The sequence below is a fragment of the Ostrinia nubilalis genome, chromosome 2, assembly GCF_963855985.1.
Source record: "Ostrinia nubilalis chromosome 2, ilOstNubi1.1, whole genome shotgun sequence".
Classification (NCBI taxonomy): Eukaryota; Metazoa; Arthropoda; class Insecta; order Lepidoptera; family Crambidae; genus Ostrinia; species Ostrinia nubilalis.
In genome coordinates this window covers 5,915,166-5,935,777 of record NC_087089.1, presented here as the reverse complement: position 1 = coordinate 5,935,777, position 20,612 = coordinate 5,915,166, and the positions used below count along the sequence as shown (strand labels likewise).

The 20,612-nt window shown below is 36.8% G+C and overlaps 1 protein-coding gene across 1 annotated transcript; it reads left to right on the top strand.

Annotated features, from left to right (window-relative positions):
* The first annotated feature begins 13,251 nt into the window (after positions 1–13,251).
* LOC135086267 (uncharacterized) lies at positions 13,252–19,970 on the top strand. The gene is made up of 4 exons (XM_063981072.1): positions 13,252–13,428; positions 15,492–15,682; positions 16,704–16,884; positions 19,462–19,970. Exons 1-4 carry the CDS (start codon positions 13,395–13,397, stop codon positions 19,656–19,658), a joined length of 603 nt encoding a protein of 200 aa, XP_063837142.1. The 5' UTR covers positions 13,252–13,394; the 3' UTR covers positions 19,659–19,970.
* Positions 19,971–20,612: the final 642 nt, after the last annotated feature.

Sequence of the window (20,612 nt, the reverse complement as noted above, 5' to 3'; positions counted from 1 at the left end):
AGTAATTATTATGCGCAATTTTTAGCAAGTAAATAATGTTTCATCAAGTGTTTTTTATTTGTAGGTAGGTAATCCATTAATCAATATTTTCCAACCTGTTGCTAGATCCTTGTGAAAGTCTTTGACAGGCTTTGTCTTGAAAAATACCCGGTATTTTCGTCTGATGTAGGTAATTATTGTATGCTATTTTAGTAATACTTCACAATAAAGATTTTTGTATTTGATAGGGTAACAAATTATAAATACCCCATGTATATTGTATATTATTATATTTATAATTATGTTATACTATTTTACGACGTGTTGATACGTCTACCCACGTTATATGATAATACGTTAGGAAAATAATCAAAGCAAAATGCAATCAGTTTAAAAATGTCTTATCCACACACGATATATGCCGGGATAATTAATACGCTCAAAGGCAATAAAGCATCCACACACGATATACGTCGGGATGTTTATGTATTTTGTAAAACACGATTTTTGTACGTGTAGTTTAGTATCCACACACGATATACGTCGGGATAAGCAATAAATCATCCACACACGATTTACGTCGGGATGTTTATGTATTTTGTATAACACGATTTTTGTACGTGTAGTTTAGTATCCACACACGATATACGCCGGGATAAGCAATAAAGCATCCACACACGATTTACGTCGGGATGTTTATGTATTTTGTATAACACGATTTTTGTACGTGTAGTTTAGTATCCACACACGATTAAGTCGGGACACAAAGTATTACCACGGAGGGTAGTTGAAAATATTCATTTTTAATACAAAAAATAGAAATTATTCACATTATTTCATAACAATTTCAAAATACACGATTCACAACTTACCAGAATGTTTTAAATATGTATGTATGTATGTCTGCAAATCTGCAGTGACTGCACGATGGAGACAACGATGTTTTTTCTGGTTCATCATCATCAGATAAAACTATAATTTGTCGTTGTCTATGTACATACGAGGTTTCTTAACAAACTTTTCACTATATCACTATTATCACCATTACTTGATCGTTTCCTTTTACCCATTTTTACGCTAAGTTATTTTTATTGAAAAAGTACGTGTGAGTCAGACGAACACCAACACAAGTAATGACAAGAAATATGGCGGACCGCGGAATGTACTACGGTGCTGAGGAGTCAAAACACGTACTTTATTATATTTAAAACTTATATTTTTAAATAAATATTCTCTAAAAGTGTGATAAGGACGGCATCATCCCAGGTACTGCTGCATGTAAAACATAATCATCTTTGGGAGAGATACGAAGTATAATTTCTTATCTTGCTAAATCTTTTAGACAAGCAAAGTATCTTATTATGCGTTAAAGCGATAATAAGTATGCCTTTATAAATATAACACAATAATAATTACACTGTAATCAATGTAATAGAAAATTATTGATGCATCAAAAAAGAATGCGGGCCGCTTGTAATAATAACCGGACTAGTGGACTTTGGTCAGTCGAAGAACGAACCGACCACAAAAAATAAACTATGTATTATGTAGGTACCTACCAGTACTACCACTACTTGTAACCTTTAGTTTAGATTAAGGACATTTTTTAATAATACCAAAAAATAATGCGATTTTATTTTACGAATCGATGACGCTGCCACAAACTCATAATAAATGAGTCTTTCTTCCCTTTCTATGAAGTATAAATTGAGAATTTATTAGTATTTTTTTATTTTTTTTCTTTACATGATTATAAAAATTCAATCATCACTAATACTGAAGCTGACTGAATCAAGGTGTCTGAATAAAGACACGGAGTAGGAGCTTGGTTTAATATTGTCTCAGAAAATGTTAGACGCTTTGGTTTCAGTACATGACATAAACCTATTTTTTGTTTCTTGAACTTTGTTTGATATTTAGTCATAATTCATATTTTATCGTCTGGCGTAGAGATTTCTACACGATTAACATGAATTAATTCCAATTAATTCGCCTTAGAATGGCGACCTTTTTTTTTTAGACGTTAATACGATTTTCACCAAAAAAAAAAAAAATTGAATGCTGGGACAACAGGTACATCAGTAGTACCATATTGCCCATTTAAGCTTACCTTTCCTTGGCAGTGAGTTTTGTATTTGGCAGTCGTGGATCAAACAAAACGTACCAGACTCCGCTATACACTCCGCAAATAATAAATAAATATCCTTCCTTGGACATTACACTACGCTTCTAGTCCCAAACTAAGCAAAGCTATGGGTCCTAGACAACGGATATAAACATACTTAAATACCGTTTTTATATACATAAGTACATATTATACATAGTAACACCTAGACCCATCACAGAAATTAAAATGTATCAATTCAATTTCTGCCCGGCCGGGGATCGAACCCGGGACCTCTCGGCATAGTAGTCCGTTTCGAAACCACTACACCAAATGACTGACAAATAAATATTTTTACAATGCTCAATTACATCATTGTACCTACCTAGTTTACTCGATTTTCTTAGCATTATCTAAAGTCGGGTGCATCCCATAATAACATTAAATAACCACCGCTTAGCAATATCGTTACCGTTAGTCAAATCAATTTATTGAAATATATAATTATTTAAATAAATATTATAATGTATGGGTCAGGTTTCAAGAATCAAAAGATTGCTATTAAAAGGTGCTATTAAATAGAATCCAAACTTTTTCCTCGCAACAGTGTTACTTGGAATCCAAATTAATACTGTTTTGGAATACTGGTCAAACTGTATCAAATAAATTAATAAGTTTTAATTAACCACATTATGTTTTACAACAATCAGAGTGTTAACCTTGCAGTCACTGTGATCGATTCGGTGTTAACCACCACCGTCGTCAAGCTCAGTTCTGAGATGAAACTGGATAAATATAGGAAAGGAGTGTCGACACGAGGGTGTTCGGCCCACACAGCACGCGACACGCGGCAGTATTGCCTGCGGTTTGCGCCGCTGTCAACGTTGACACAATTAGCCAGTGTGCTGGATAGACAGGATGCTCTGTCAACTGTCTTGGCAACTTTTTACAATCAGTAGTCGTACTTAACAGTTAATAGAAGTACAAATAAATGTATATAATAATACTCTATAATGAACAAAATCTTGTTGAGACCGTGATACTTGTTATTGTTATGAATAAGTGATGCAATACGATTGTAATACAAAAATATTGCTTTATTATGTATTTAGTACATTGACATTTACTCTCTTACTCTCTTAACCATTTAACATGGACATTGATCCATGCTCTAAACATCTACACGGTAAAATAAATCTCGGAGGCGAAAACAGGATAATTATATGATCAAACGAACTTACCAAGTGAAGTTCGATCTGAATTATCCTGTTTTCGCCGAAGAGATTTAAGGTCCCTCCCAACCCGAAGATTTCTATATCTTCTTCCCTAGAGGTAAACGTCAATGTCATCTCTTCTCTAAATATAATGAGACCGCTCGGACACCGAGCCCACAGCGTGGTAGGGGTGGGGTTGCCCGCTCTTTTGTTTTTTACTACTACTACGCTGAATATTGTGTGCGGATTGGCTTGTCGTACAGGGGTACTACACGGTAAAATAAATCTCTTCGGCGAAAACAGGATAATTCAGATCGAACTTCACTTGGTAAGTTCGTTTGATCATATAATAATATATGCTAAAAGAAATAACTATATTTTTTATGTCAAAACTCGATGGAAAGACACTTGATTGTGTGATAGAAAAGTTTTAAGTAGGTACCCACAGCATAAAAGGTAGTAAAATTTTAAAATGAAGCTTGCGATGATTGCTTGATTTATAGTTTAGCTAAAATCCACCATCATGTTGATTCCGTTACAAAAGATTCATTATACAGACAACGGCCTTAGAACACAATAAATGAATTATAATAAAGTCGCGGAGGTCGCCATCGGGACAAATGTGTTGAGCGTGTCGCGCTCGCGCCCACGCGACTTGCCTGCATTTAGGGATGACACAAGAGCGACCACATCATTAGTGCGACCGCGTTGCACTGCGTAGCGTTGACGCGCGTTGTAAATAATTTAAATATATTTTCATACAAAAACTTCAATTTGTGACCAAAATTTTTGTGGAGAAATTTTAGGAACGCCATAAATAATGACCTGTTAGTTACATACTGCGATCCAATAAGCCAATCCAACATTGACATAAGTAGAGTGTATAATATCTTTACATATTTTAGGAGGAGGCCAAATGTAAGGCAGTGGACGTCTTGTGGCTGAAATGATGAATAATAAGCATCTTTCTGCTTATTGGCAACCCTCTTAAAGCTTGGGTACCTAATCGTTTACTTACTAAAATGAAGAATAATATCACATTGCAGTAGGTCAGGTGTAGGTACATTTTATATTATTTTCTATTCCTGTTTAATTCTCAATCTCTATTTTCTAGATTTTCGTGCTCTAGACTGGATGCAGTAGGGGCAGACAAAAGGTAAAGTTCCTATAAATAACATTTATTTCTACTTCTCAGATTTTGTTATAGATCAAATGTCATATCGGGCCGATATATGTACCTTTTTATCTCTACAATTTTAAGACTTTTGTATTATTAAAGAGCTTTTCATCGACCGATATTAAAGCATTAAATACGAGTAAAGTTCTCATTACCAAAGAATACCTTCATTACTTTAGATTCAATACAACGCAAAAAGTCTATAGTGAGTATAACATAAAAGCACTTGGCTCCAAACTTGCCTATTTATGATTCGTATAAAAGCACTAATGTATGCAGACCGCAAGACTGAAGAACGAAACTGAATTTAAACTCATTTAGTCGACTGACACCGCGTATGCCGCGCTCCCCGAGGGTGCGGAAGCCCTCGTCAAAACTCAAAAGAAACTATAGGAAACGGGAAATATTACAATTACACATATTATCCCGCATTATTATGGCTTGTTTGCGAAATCGTTCTGCGCATAGCATCGGAGTGACTGGCTACGTTTAAGCATTTAAGGGTGGGCGAAACCGCAAGCCATTATTATAGCATCAAAACAGACTGCGAGTGACATGCGGTCGGAAATTTTAGTCGAAAGAACACCATTTGGCGTAAATGTGCAGTTTTGCCAAGTTACCTACTAAGTAATTGTGTTTGTACCTTAAAGTTGTGCACTTGAAGCAATTCTACATATAATGTGCTAGTTCTTTAATTGTTCTGACTGAACAAATTAAACATTAATTTAATAGCTACTCTACGAGTATATCTATACGCTATGGACTTTTTACTCGTACCCTTGTTACTTACTGAGTCACTAGAATAATGTCCTGTAATAAAGTTAGGCTCATTTTTCAGGATTTAATGGAAAAATGTAGAGTCGTGTCATGAAATGTACATTTCTTCAAACCATACGACCACCCACATTACCTGTCTTAAATTAATTAGATCTTGTCTTGCGTAGATTCAATAACATACTAAACAATTAGCCCTTGAAAGATTCAAATCCTTGACTTGTAGGTAGGTAAGCTATTGGTCAAGACCGAGAACAAATGACTCACACTATCCAATGTCATTTTTCGACATTACACAGTGTCCAATACAAGTCCAAGATTTCCCAACTGAAACTAAAAAACAGCTTCATTTACACAGCGCCTTGTGAAAATTCCTAGATTTCCCCACTGAAACAGCTTCATCTTTACACTCCACCATTTCCCTTGCCCTTAACAACAACAGCATAGCAATAGTTACAGATAATAACTCGCGTAGCGTTTAATTCATACAAATGTCCGCGAGTGCGCGGCACGTACAAGAGCTACGTGACCGCACCACTGCAATCAAACTACGACGCCCTACACCTGCCTGCCACGTTTTAAATATATCTTTAAAACTATTACATAATTATCATTTCATAAGTTTGTCCGCTGTATTCGTAGCCTTTGTAACTTTACTTACGTAGTCTTATAAGTACAACTCCCATGAAAGTTTAGAAATTGAAATGTCGCTTAGCCGCCATCGTAAGTTAAACTGAAGTTACATGAATGCACACATGGTTTTGTTTGGTTAAGTACATCAGCTTTTTGCTAGATCCGATTGACGCTAAAAGAATAATATGATATTCAGATAACAAAGTGTTTCAGCGAGAGGAAAATCTACGATGGCTGAAGGATAGGAGCTCATACCACTCAGGAAAGTGGTGCCACTTTCCTGGTGTTTTAAATAAATATATAAATCTTTGGACAATTTCACACAGCGCCAGCTAGCCCCAAAGTAAGCAATTTAATGCTTGTGTTATGGGTGCTAGCTTAACGGATATACTACTTATATACTTTTTTTTTTTTAAATACATAAATATTATACATAGTCACACCCAGTTTTAAACTTTCATAGTCACTAACAGAATGATTATTATTATTAATTAAGATACATGGTAGCAATCTCGTCAATAATTTAACTTTTCAACACGTTCATCAGGTCACCAAAGTTTCATTTATTGGGGATATAAAAAGTCGCGAACATAGAATTTAAATATAAAATATAAACAGAATTGATGATAAAACGCATCTCTACCAAATGGCTTTTTACATTACCTACAGTTGCTGTTTACACATTTCGACACATTTCAAACTTAAATAACAGACTATAAAAACGATTGAAATTCTCATCAATGTTTTTCCAGTGTGTTTGTAAACTGAGTAAAAGTAGATACGACTAAGCTCCGTTTTAATTTCCATAATAGCTTTCGCCGGTGGTCCGCATACAACGACTGATGATTTGTAGTATTTGTACTCAAACTACACATTACGTTTTCAAATCGATATTTTAATAACATCGCTGGTTTTAGAGGGTCGATTAAAGTGTCTTTGAGGAGGTTAACGTTTGAAAAGTAGCGGAGAATAGCAAAATAACAATCAACGTCCGCTCCGTCGTGTTATTAGCTTATCGTCTGTGGATCGGCCCGGGCTGCGCCAGCGCATTGGTGAGCGGAGGGCCAATCGCGTGCACCGATCGCCGATGCTTAGAGCATCGATTCTTTTTGGTTATTACAATAATTCCGACACGATTGCATCTAATTGCGCTAGTTTCCGATGGTCGTGGGCTCAAGACGAGGAATTACCGGTGGATATGTCTGCTTGAGTGCCGCCTGTCGACTTCGCTAAGCAGTGCCGCAATGAGCAAGACCGATGTATGAATTATTTTTTTATTTTATTTCCAACTAAATTTAGATATTTAGTTTTGAAGTTCGAGCTGACTTAATTTATTTTATTTTACCTTAAATTTGTTTTATTATTTTATTAAAGACACCTATCTTCTCCGTGAAGTGGTACATTGGATACTTCACATAATTTTATTTATACATTTATCTAATTCAAAAGATAAAACTGAATGCCAAACATAAAAATATGCCATAAGTAATTTAAAAATACAATTTTACATCGACTCTACCTGACTGCGGCCCCGTATTTTACAATAATAGTTTACAATATTGTTTGTAAATTACTTCTTATTGATGCAATTATTCAAGCTGATCATCTCTTGATGGAACGTGCTTTATCTTACAGGGTTTTTCCGTGTCTTCAGTAATAATGAGATAAGTAACTATATTATGCTTATAATAACAAAATGCAATGTAAATCCTTCGACGGGAGCTAAATTTGCATGCAAAACAAGTCGTTAATTACGGCATACTGCATAGGACGTGAGCAAAGGCAGCCATCAAAGACAGCTAACTGTCAACTAACTGCTAATTAGTTAGACGTCTTAAGCTGCGCCGCCTCCGCCGCAACCGCCTAACGACCGCCCTACTTAATCTATGTAGCTCGAACTCACTACCCAAACTTACAATGCTTCGTTATTATAACAAACCACAAAATCTCCTTAAGCTGACGATCAACGCAACTTGAAACGATCTCGACTCTACATTTCCCTAATCTATCTTTGTCTTCACAAAAACTAAGCTACATAAATTGTAACAATAGCTCTTAATACCACCGTCAATTTAGCAACGGAAGCTCAAAAACTACCATCGGCAAAGGTTTTAGTAATGTTTTTACCGGCGTTTTATAGCCTCAGCGCTAGATGGAATGGAACGACGTACCAACATAATCAAACCACATGCGGGGCAGTAATTGCCTCTGCATTCAAAGACCCGCTCACATCACGCCGTATAATGACAAAAATAGTCCAAAAAATGCCTCCGCATATGAGATATTTTTTTCAGAGTTCGCGCGCTCGCACGAAGCTAAATTACTAAATAAAAGATTAAGTTAAAAGATCAATAAACTTAATAAATGATCTCAATAATTGTTGTATTACGGACACAATGGAGCGGCGTCGTGAAACGTCATTAAGGCGCGAACATCATTAATTTTATTCGCGCCTCTCTGACGTTAAAGGCAATGGCGTCTGTCAGATTTGAAAGGCCGCGCTGCTGCCACCTGTTGGTAGCGCGGGGCATTAGGCGTTAGACCCCGCGGCGCACTTATACTGCCACTGGAATGACTCGCCGAAACTAATCCTGCACGTTTAGATACCTGTCTCAAACAATTAATTTATAACTGGCATTCGCACAAAAAATAAATCCAATCATAGGTGATATTATCACTTACGGTACTCTAACTTCAGTTGGGTATACCATATTCTGACGAACCAAGATTTTGGAAAGCTCTACATATACTCATACGTAGGTATTTTAAATGCATCTTTTACATTTATAGATAGGTAATGTAATCATTGCTACACATTTTGGTTGATCTTGATGAGTTCAGATATCATTAAAACATCTTCACGAATATTCAAAAAGAGCGGTCAAAAAACGCGCGTCCGCCTCTTCAGATTAGATTTCCCATTGGTAGCTAATTGCGTCTATCAAATTAGGCTCAGCCCGCGGCTGCGCGTGAGGTGATTGATAATGTTTGGGAACCCGTTCCCACTGGCTTTACTGAATAAACTGTTTTGATTCACACTAACCTTCGCGATTTGTCACGAGGACATACTCACAAAAACACAAACTAATTTTACAGACTTTGAAATGGGAACCATTAAAACATCGTTTTGTTTAATGGTCCAAGTAATAAGTAATCTGAGTAAATCGAATTTGAAAATTAAACACGTTAAATCTTCAATTAAAACATGGAAATTAAAGAAACTAAAGTTTGATTCACTGAAATACATCATATCGTGTTTGATTGTTACTTCACTTTTAGACGATAAGTACCTATCTTATCACCGTAATTCTGGGCAATATTCTCGATTGAAATCCCTGTGTGATAGTTCCACATTTTACTATGATATTTCAGGCTGAAATCAATCATTTTCCAATAAGAAGCATAAACATTGCCTTTGGTGACACGTAAACGTAAATCTGACTCTACATAGGCAACCCCTAAAGGCTCTCCTAGTAGGCCCCAGGCATACTTATATGTAGTAGTAATAATGAAGAGCTCGATGTTAACTACATTTTTGCATTTTAAAGTGCTAATTAAAAGGTGGTAACGAAATACGAGCCGAATGAGTTTTGCGTTCATTAACAGGTGCAATCGTTTCGAGTTTAAAAACTAATGGGCATGCAAGCTGGAGGCTGGGATAGTGCCGCGGCCGGTCAGAGTGCAGCGGCGCGGGCGCAGCGTTTCAATCATTAGGAATTCGGCGGCGCGCACAAAGAGTGATTGATGCGCCGTTTACCGGCCGCGGTGGCACCCACCTAAAAAACGAACGCTTAATTAACTCGTTTGGCACCGCCGCTCATTAGAATTATTAATCAAACCGAGGCGGAGCGATAGTGAGCATGATGTATCGAGCTTTGATTACATTAACGCACTCGTCCGTCAGTAATTAAAACCACGCCGGGACGTCTGAACGAGAACAAACGGGAACGAAGCACAAATTTTTAAACTAATAGCGCCGAAATGATGTATCGTTTCGCTAAAAATACTTGGCAGGTGCAATTAATTATTATCGACCGGTGAAACAATCGACTTGAGCTAGAATTAGATCCCTTTGTGTGATGCGCACGATGTGACTCAGATTTGATTAAGTATGTCAATCAATGATATTCTTTGAAGTAATTTATAATAATTAACACCTACTTCCAAGAACCATCGGAAAATGCTACCATCTGGAGTTTCATTTTATTGGACTAGACAAAGGATAAACTATTCAAGTACCTATAATTGCTTTTTCAAACACACAAACATGGTTTTGAAACATGGAGTTGAGTTTTACCTACAACCAAAACTAACGCTCATAATTTCCAAGCGTCAGATTCTTCCATCGTCCTTTTCTAGGAGCCTGAAAAATCCTAAGAAAAATTACATTGAAAGAAACATCTTAACTGAAGCATTCGCAGTCCAAACGTTTCAAAAAACCAGTATCGCAGTATTATCATAACACGTCCCAAACAAATTATACGACTGCGTGTACAAGGGCCTGCGCCCATGTAGGGAGAGTCCAGCGGGGCCCAGCCGTGGGCGGGCGAGAGATACGGCCCGATCTAATCTGGGCAGATAACCCCCGGCCATAAAGTAGCCGGGACGTGCCGTGTACACGACCTGACGGATTTCTGCGGCTAGTAAATCGGGAATAAACAATTGTTTAATACCAACTTTCTACGTCTATGCGACAATGTAGTTTAAATTTATTTGATTTAAACTTATTTATCCAAAACCAGAATTAAATAATATTTTTAAAGATAAGTAAGAGAGCTTTACCTAGTAAAGGTAGGGGACTCTACATGCACAGATGTTAGTTAACTTTTGATAGAGTTATCATCCAATAAGTCGATAATTAAAACGAGCTTATTCTTGACCTTCAGGTAATTCATACCTACATAGCTATGTTAATAACATACATAAATAAGGTCATCTCACAATAACGCTTTGTACTTAAACTAAAAAAAAACATTTATTTATCTGTAATCATTCATACAATCGAATCGTGATCACACTAATGGAGTTTAAAGCAATAATTACTGAGTAAAAACGAAATGAAAGAAAACAAAAAACATAATTACATTGTTCTTCCTATCATTTACGTATAAAAGCGTTTTTAAATGATATTTTAAGTTAAAGACAAAAAAGTTTCATTGGAAATGAAAAGAACGACAGGTGTGTCACTGACGCGCGCAGCAGACTCATTTAACAAAGCAAGGCTAGGCTCACTGTAAATTGTATATGGAGTGAGACATAAGCTTTAAAGAAAAAGTGCCTAGCTTAATTAACAGATTATTTATTTTTCAATAGGTACTACCTATTATATCAGTGGTTCTTAACTGGTGGTACCTGGAGACATTCCAAGTGGTCCACGAAGTGCACTTGAACACCTTGGTTAATACCACTTTTAACTGATTTTTGCAGTCAAACTGGTTTTGACCGATTATGAGGTGGTCCCTGACAAGACTGAATTTGGTAAAATGGTCCCTCATGACTTAAAGGTTAAGAACCACTGTATTATATGATGTCCTGTCAAAAAATACTTACATTAGCCGGAGCGGCATGCATGTTGCTCCTTTAAAGCTAGTAGAGGTCGAGTTCCAAATTTAATTAACCAATGAATGGTATTTAAAAAATCTTTTTTCTTTCCTTTTTCTTGTTGAACGAGGCCCGTATGTTCCTGGTGAGAGTTTAAGAACAGTAACAGCAACAGAACATACACACAATAAGTATAGGAACTCACTGTCAGTAGAATATCGATTGCTTAGGCTGAGTTGCACCACCTAACTTTAACCGTAACTACTCGTATAACGATAAACAGTGCTTTTTGTAAAAAGTTTCATAGATTAGTTAATTTTTAATCTATTTATAGCCATAAAATTTGGTCAACATAGCTATGCAGGATATTGTCAATGCGAGAAGCGCGTGCGCACCTCCTAACTAACCACAATCCCTTGCAATTTTTTATGCAATCTAAAATAGTCTTTATGTTCTTTAGATTAAGCGATACGTTACGCTGCATAAATTTAACGGATATCTTTAATATATCAAATTTGCGCACTTCAAGCGTAAGTTTTAAGAACAAAGCCCGAGTCAGTACGAGTTCGACCACACAGGACGTTTATGAAAACCTTGCGGTTCAACGGTAACTCTAGACTTATTTTGTGGCTGTGAGCTCTACGTTTTATTTGATATCAATTGTCAATTCAATTTAAAACTTTTAAATGATACTTCTACTAAATATAACAAACAAACTTATATTTGGTGGACACAGGATGTATGCCTAACTAATCACGAGTCTACTCCGCTGCAACAAATGAGTCTCAGTATCACCTTGAAATTAGTGCAAGACCTTCGTCGAACCTGTCGTTGACTACGAGTCTATGAAACGTCTGCTGTACGAATGCATGAATGAAATTAATAAGGATAAGACTTCTAGGGTCACCAGAAACTATGGGCTCCTCTTATCCAAGATCATAAGTAAGTATTCTCCTCTCATTCAAGAGTTTTAGAGATCATGAAGTAAGGAAAGGGGAAAAATTTGGCCCAAAATTTTCCAATGACTTAGGCTGAGTTGCACCATCTTATTTATAACATTAACCGGTGCTTTTTGTATGGAGTTTGACAGATTTTTGACGTTTGTCAAAGTTAAAGTAAAATGGTGCAACTCAGCCTTAAAGTGTATTACGCTAAGGCGTGGCCCCAAATAAAAGGTACGTGTAGTAGACAGGTACTGTGACCGCTATTGATGCTCTTAATCATATTACTGGGAATAATGTCAATTTGCTAATCCCGGCCGGACGGGATGTCGCTGTTTATATTGTTGGCTTCGCAGTCAGCCACCAACGCGCGCGCACGAGCTACGATTCGGCTCCTTGGATATGACAAAAGAATCTCTTTTAATTTGCAGTAGGTAAATATCTTTAGTGATGTAACATACCGGAACATTTTATATTGAAACCCTGGCTCCTTAACTAGTGTAAACTGTATTTTAGGAGCCAATATCTTCCCTCCCAAGTGATTTACAGCTTACGAGGAATTTGAATAGTAGAAAAGCTGATGAAACTTAATATACGATTTACTGCAAAACAGATATTATTCACGCCTAAGTTATACGTTACTAACATTCCTACTTTCAACCAGCACAAGTTCGTAGGTCGTAGTTGCTACTATGAATGGACATGGGAATATTTGAATTTACTTACGAGTGTAGCATCTACATTATTATAAAGGTCGATTTCTCTATAAATTCATAGAGAACGTAGCATTTATGTATTTAGTTACTTATAATATTTCAATTAGACGATATTTTACTAAGCCACAGTGATTTTTCATAAACAAAAACCATTTTCATGGTCACGTCCCTTGTTAAATAAACAACATTTGAATTTTCCTCATATAAATTGCCAACTCCAAACATTTTCGTTGCTCTTAAATTAGTCGTTACCCTCATAGCACAATCAAGTCATTCAGTTCATTAGCAAATCCTGCGCAGGACGACTGCCTCAACATGCTGCGGCGACCGTCACAGATTATTGTTTTAGGTAAGTACTTTTTCCCTATATTCAAGTTTCGCACACATACATATCGCACGGTACAAAAGGCGAATTTAATGCCATTCGGCATTCTCATCCAGTCAACCTTAGGGCCAAACTGAAAATAGAGATAAGGTAAGTGCCCCCTACTTCGGTATATTAAGGCTCTTACGACTTTAACATTTTATTTAAAAATAACCAAGCATGATATCAGTATGAAAGCTTTTGTATGCTAAACTTTGGTCTTTTGACAGTAAGTTAATACATAATTTATAGTTATATAGTTTGAACTTTTTTTTATATTAATTGTTCTGCGGACCTCTTGTTTGGATCCTGTTTCGTGACAAAATTTTGCTCTGTTTCTAAGTTCGTGAACTCATGTCCCCTATTTCGGGATAAGGTTTTATGCATACAGTTAGGATATTTTAATAATGATTAAGGGTTTAATAAATTTAAAAACGATAATAAAAATTTACATTAAAATAATTATGTGAAATTGACGATATTACTTACCTGAAATATTCATAAGAAATAAAGTGTCTAGTATAATATTTTGATTTGTTAATTCTAACAATATGTGAAAATATTTATATAACCATTAGAAATATAGAGGGGGGGGGACTTAACCCCCCCCCCCCCCCCTCCTCTTAACCATAAAATTTTGATTTGTTATTTCTAGCGATATGTGAAAATATTTATTTAACCATTAGAAATGTGGGGGGACTTACCCTCCCCCCCTTCGTACCCATAAAATTTTGATTTGTAACCCCCCCCCCCCCTTCTCCCCATAATCCCACCCCTGGAGCTGTTTCAAGTGAGGGTTGCGCCCTCCCCCCCCCCCCCTGAAAATAACCCCAGATACGCCAATGACTCATAATAAAAGTAAGTAATTAATTAATTTCTTAGGTAGGTAAGTATTAAAAACTAAAAAATATGTCTATTTCTTTGATGGTGTGTGTCATAAAAGTACCTAACACCATACATTTATATATCACGAACTTGGAAAAAAGTAACAATAATACGGTTCCTTGTTTCGTGATACTGATTAATCCAAATTCCCCAGGTAAAATTCATGAATTATTGTCAAAATGTGTCAATTAACTATTATCTATCCCATATACAATATAAATAAACAAAGATAAATAAAACAAATCGAAATAAAACCAAAATTATGCTGGTACTACTTATGCTGATTTATCTTAATATTGGTCATATATGTGAACTTCAAACTCGTGTCATATAAATTCTAGTGAACGAAACATATACCGAATTTAGGTCACGAGAAACTTAAATAAATGCATTATTTGTTTCATAACTTACATTTAAATTATCATAAATAATTATTGAAAAACCAAGCATCAAAATGTTATCCATAATATCCTTGAATCGGTAGTGTCACGAAATAGGGGACACACGAAAAATAATATGTACGCTATTTCGTGAGTCAATTAATCGCAATTTTAAAGGAATTCTACGTTTTCATATAACTTTTTTCTAAGCCAAATCAATTGTCAAGGAACACATGAAACCACTATTACAAGTTTTATTTAAATGGACGTTCCTTCGCCTTTTTATAAGCTTAAGAAGTTGGAGCGCTAACCTTACGGTGAGAGCAACCTTTGCAAGCCGCACGGCTGTTTTTGGTTCTTTGAGAGTTTGAAGCTTCGTATTACTCTCATTTTTGGCGCCACAATGCTGGTACTTGGTTTTTTAGATAGCTTAAATAATAGAGTTTTTGCAGTAATGAAGAATTTTTATAAATAATATTCCATTTGCTTATTATTTGAGCTAGATAAAAAACTTACGAACTTACGTACTATCACGAACTAGTAGCCGTTTACCTTAGACTAAAAATATTGTGCAAAACATGTTTACGGGAAACCCCCTGGATCTGATATTGATGGACTAGAGTTAAACAAGTCCTTATCAAATTATTTTTGTCGAAATTCGTTGATTTTGAACGTTGAAATTGTTACTTACCGGCTTTACAACACCTCCTTTTTTCAGTTTTCACTCTTACCAGTCCTTCAAGGTCTCTATTCCGTTTTCTAACCAGTATTTATAATTGATAGCGTCTCTTCTCTACCTGGTTTCGGCAACGAAGCCGCACGGCAAGCTCACCAGCTGCCAGGAGTTCACGCACGGGCTCACCTTCAACGACAGCCAGGCCATCGGCACCTGGCACCTGCTCCACTACCGCACCGAGAAAACCTACGGCTCTGGCGACCCGCATTGCGTGGAGTTCTCTCCTGTAAATGATCAGGTAAATATTCCAAAATACACCTTTATAATACTTCACGAATGTTTCAAATTATAGGTGTACTTGTACTTAACCTTTAAAGAAGCATATGTAATTGCCTAAACTTAAAGGCGTATTACAGCACAAAACAACTCGACCAGACATGGAAATTGATAAGGCTTATTTTTAGTTTTCAGACACCCAACCCCAAAGTATATTTTGAATCGTCGTTTCAGCCGAAAGACGTCCACTGCTGGACAAAGGCCTCCCCCAAGGATTTCCACAAAGACCGGTCCTGCGCCGCTTGCATCCAGGTACTTCCCGCGACCTTCACCAGATCGTCGGTCCACCTAGTGGGAGGCCTGCCCACGCTACGTCTTCCAGCTCGTGGTCGCCACTCAAGAACTTTTCTGCCCCAGCGGCCATCAGCTCTTCGAGCTATGTGCCCCGCCCACTGCCACTTGATTTTAGCGATTCTGCGGGCTATGTCAGTCACTCTGGTTCTCCTACGGATCTCCTCATTTCTGATTCGATCACGCAGGGAAACTCCGAGCATAGCACGCTCCATCGCTCTTTGGGTGACCTTGAGCCTTCTTATGAGGCCCATAGTAAGCGACCACGTCTCAGAGCCATACACCATCACTGGCAACACACACTGGTCAAATACTTTTGACTTGAGACACTGCGGTATTTCGGACGTGAGAATTTCGCGAAGCTTCCCGAACGCTGCCCAGCCGAGTTGGATTCGACGATTAACCTCTTTCTCGAAGTTGGACCTACCTAACTGGACTGTTTGTCCCAGGTATACATAATTGTCAACAACTTCGAGTGTAGTGTCTCCAACCTTCAGAGGATATTTTGAATAAAACATAATAAAAAAAATGCTTACCACAAAATTTATTTCATTGCTGCACACCAATTTACAAATTAGATATTAATTACGTCAAATCAATTAATCATTTATTTACTTTCAGACACGGTTTTTTACTTCTAAATGATAGTTTTACCCATTCTTTCATAACCAAAGACGCGTCTTACCAAACAGGAACGGAAAGAACTATCGGACCGCATCGGCAAGTACGTAGAGAACCTGAAATGGGAGAGCTTAACGCTGAAGATGCAGGTGCCGTGCTCCGGCATGAAGTCCAACCGGAGCCGCGACTACTACCTCGAGAGGCTCGACGGCGACGGCTCCTACAGGACTCTACAGATGCCATCGCCAACTGGTACAGTTTATTTCTGTTTGATAATAGTATCTGTAACCGGAAAACTTAAGTCAAAATACATAGTTATGAGTCAGAAAATATTAAAATTGCCTTAAAGTAGACTACAGTATTTTCTCGAGCATTTTCACTCGTAATGGAGCGTTCTTAAGGATGGGACAATACAAGTAAAATCTCATTTTCCAAAGCACACTTTTTTTGTTACAAGTAAAAGCTCTAGTCTATACTCACCTTTAAGCTATTTTTGTATCTTGACAATACACAATTTCTGTAGCTCACTTGTAGCACGGTAATACTATCTATACAGTATTCCAACTCGGCCATATTTTTGAAATAAATGTCAACAGCCGCGCGGAACGTCATCGTATGACAACACGCGTTAGGGCTGCCTACTTGCAGACCCTATTTTCATTACATATGCCTACTTTGTATTGTGAATGTATTTTGTGATTGTAATTTTTATTTTATTTTGACAAACAAAATACTTTGTGAATGTAATAGGATAAAAATTGATGTTGTTTTGTGATTAGTAGATTTAATTGAAAAAATATATTTGTGTTAAGATTTAGTAACAAATCTTATAAATTTTCGACCGTAAAATGTATGCGTCTCGACTTAGGCGTACAAAATGCTTGATTATTATACAGGATGTTAGGTAAATGGGTTTATAAGCCGACACTAGCCCATGGTATAGAAATGGTATGGTGAAGTCAGAAAATTGATATTATTCACCATATCTACCATTTATATGCATAGGTATGTTAACATGGTCTACTGTCGGCTTGTAAACCTATTTACCTAACACCCTGTATAAATAGGTAGGTACTTGTAATTATTTTTTATAAAAATAGAGCGCTTACTGTTTAAAAACAACACATTGTCCGTTTATTGCTGTGACACATTCGCGACACCACCGACTTTTGCATGTCGAGCGCATACCGAGATTCGAATTTCGAAGGAAAGCTCGCGTTTCGTCCGTTTATATGAAGTTACAATACTGTATGATAGTATTACCGTGCTTGTAGCCCTTGTAGGTATTCTATAGTCTATCCAATATAGCTTGATTAGAATGACAGCTGTCATCAAAAGTAACGACATAACTTTGTAGTAGCGATCAATGGGAGCTAAATATTGGCGGACAAGAAATAATTCACGTCTGACCTACAAACAATATTTTCGACGACAGTGCTTCCAATAAAAATGATAATTTCGTGTAAATGCAGCGTTAAATTACACCAATAAGTAGTAATTCGAAATCATAAAAATCAAGCTAGAGTATTAACGACGTCTCTACAAGGTTATCTCGAGTTACAAAAATGTTAGTGTTGGGACATATCGACAAATGTCATATTAAATTAAAACTATTTTTTTTACATATTTAACAAATTTTTTTTCTAACAATTTTTTTTACATATTTAAGTCAAGTTATACGTTTTTCTAAATGTTCACTATTAAAAAAAAAACAAAAAACATTTCATTCTTAAGTAATCAAACATCGGAAATCAATCACCGGTAATTTTTTGGGTATTCATAGCACCGTTGCTCTAGAAGAGATGCCCAATTGCCCACCGCCCTCTAGCGAGAGGAAAAAACCACTGAATGAACTGATGATAAATGACTACGACTTAGGTTGTACATCTACTTAGGTTTACTGTCTTTAAATTTAAATAAATAAAATAAAATAAAAGGTATTTATTTCAGGCATAGCCCATAAAAGTGTTAGTAACAAAGGTCTTATAAACTATGGTTAGTAAATCACACAGTAACCTAAACACAATTAACGAACGACAATTTGGTGTCCTTAGTAAGATGGACGCGTGTCCAGTGCTGCATGATGGCACTGTCCACGTCCAACCTCGCCGCGACACTCTGCAGGAGGCTGTTGGAGCTGCCACGCACACGGTGGATCAGGGACGCCGTGCGCTTTCTTAAAATGGCAGCAAAGCTATCTACTCGAGCTTCTGCCAGCATCCCTGATGCACTGCAGTATCGTCGCAGCCCCATCAGCATCCTGAATGCGTCATTATACTGAGTGCGCAGGGCCCTGTATGCTCCTTGGGTGTAGTTTGTCCACAGGCTGCACGTGTACAGAGAGTTACAGTAGGCTTTAAAAAGTGTGATCTTAACCTGTTTAGTACATCGCGCAAACCTGCGAGCAATCATATTAGCCCTAACACACAACGTAAATCATAATTGTCATTTTTATGAATAAAGATATATGAAGAAAAATTGGGTGCATTTTTTCATATCATTTTTTCGAAAACTTATCGATACATCTATGTGAACCGTACGAAACATACCCATCACTAGTCACATTCGTTTGACAGCCGTCATTCTAATCAAGCTATATTGGATAGACTATAGTCTTACTTTGACACAACCGTATCGCACAGTTTTTTTTTATCCACAACCAGGAAGCTCTTGGCCTGTATCTCACCTGATGGTAAGTGATGAAGATTAAAGCTATAGGTAGTTTAATCGTAACCTGGTAATCTCCAAGTTCCTCTTTCCTTGTTGTAGATTAAAAATTATAAAAAAATCCTTTTTCATGGTCATGTCCTTTGTTGAACTTTTTTATAGCTAAGCTGGACCTGGCCGAGTTTCACCGATATCCCATGAGGCTGAAGATCGTGGAAGGTCAATTCCTGGGCATGATGGACTGCCACGAGAAGTTCGTATTCCTGCTGGGGAAGCAGCCCTCTGACGGAACCCGCCTGGACGACCGGCTCAGGAAGATGATAGAGATCTACTGGCCTGAAGAAAATGACTCCAAATAAATAGCTGTAACATATACAACCAATTCCCTGAAATGTAACAATGGTTACCTACAGTAAATATTATGGTCATCCCTCGCCATTTATTATGGAAATAATATAATTTCACTGATTTTGAGAGTAGGACTAAATAGCACTTTTTAGCTAAATATGTTTAGAGTTTATTGATAAGGCGTTCTAATAGTTCGGTCGGTCGTTATAAGTTTGATAACTGCCGTTAGATTTAGGAAATCAAAATAAATATTACTCAAAATTCTATCATTACATTGGATCATTGGCTTCTCTTACATTAAAAAGTGTTAGTAGATTTGCCTATGTATTTGTTTTATTATGTTTGCCTAAGTTTTACTTTCATGTGTGTTAAAAGGCATCAAGTTTCTCAGCAAGCAGTCTGCTTTAACATAACATTATATTCATGCAATTGTACTGCCGTAATACAAATTTAATGACTCGGCCAGTCCGACATACAAAATTAGTACAAATATCAAATAATCAAACCCAACCGGGCCATTACTTATCCACCCCACATTACAACCCCTCGTACTTACAAACAACGCTAAAGCACCACTCAAATTAAGTGCGGCTCGATCAACAGTCATTTTCGGTTACAATTAACCACACGTTTGAGTGAAAAGTCAACCACCCACTCCAATTGATTTATTGTGTCCTTAGAGTTCCGCCATTTTGTGGCTCTACTTGTATTGTGTTACATGAAATTATGTTAGACTGGAAGAGACACATTTCAGGAAGGGCAAAAAGATAATTTAAGGTTAAATTCACTAATAAATAAAAAACAGACTGATCATATTTCAAGGTTAGATATTCTACACATTTTCTTTAAGTAGGTATGTTTATGTACTAAACGAGGGAGTAAGTATATGTAGAGCATCTCACCAACCTCGAAAGTAAGTTGAAGTGTTAATTTAATAAACTTAGCAAAGTAGGTATATCTCTCTG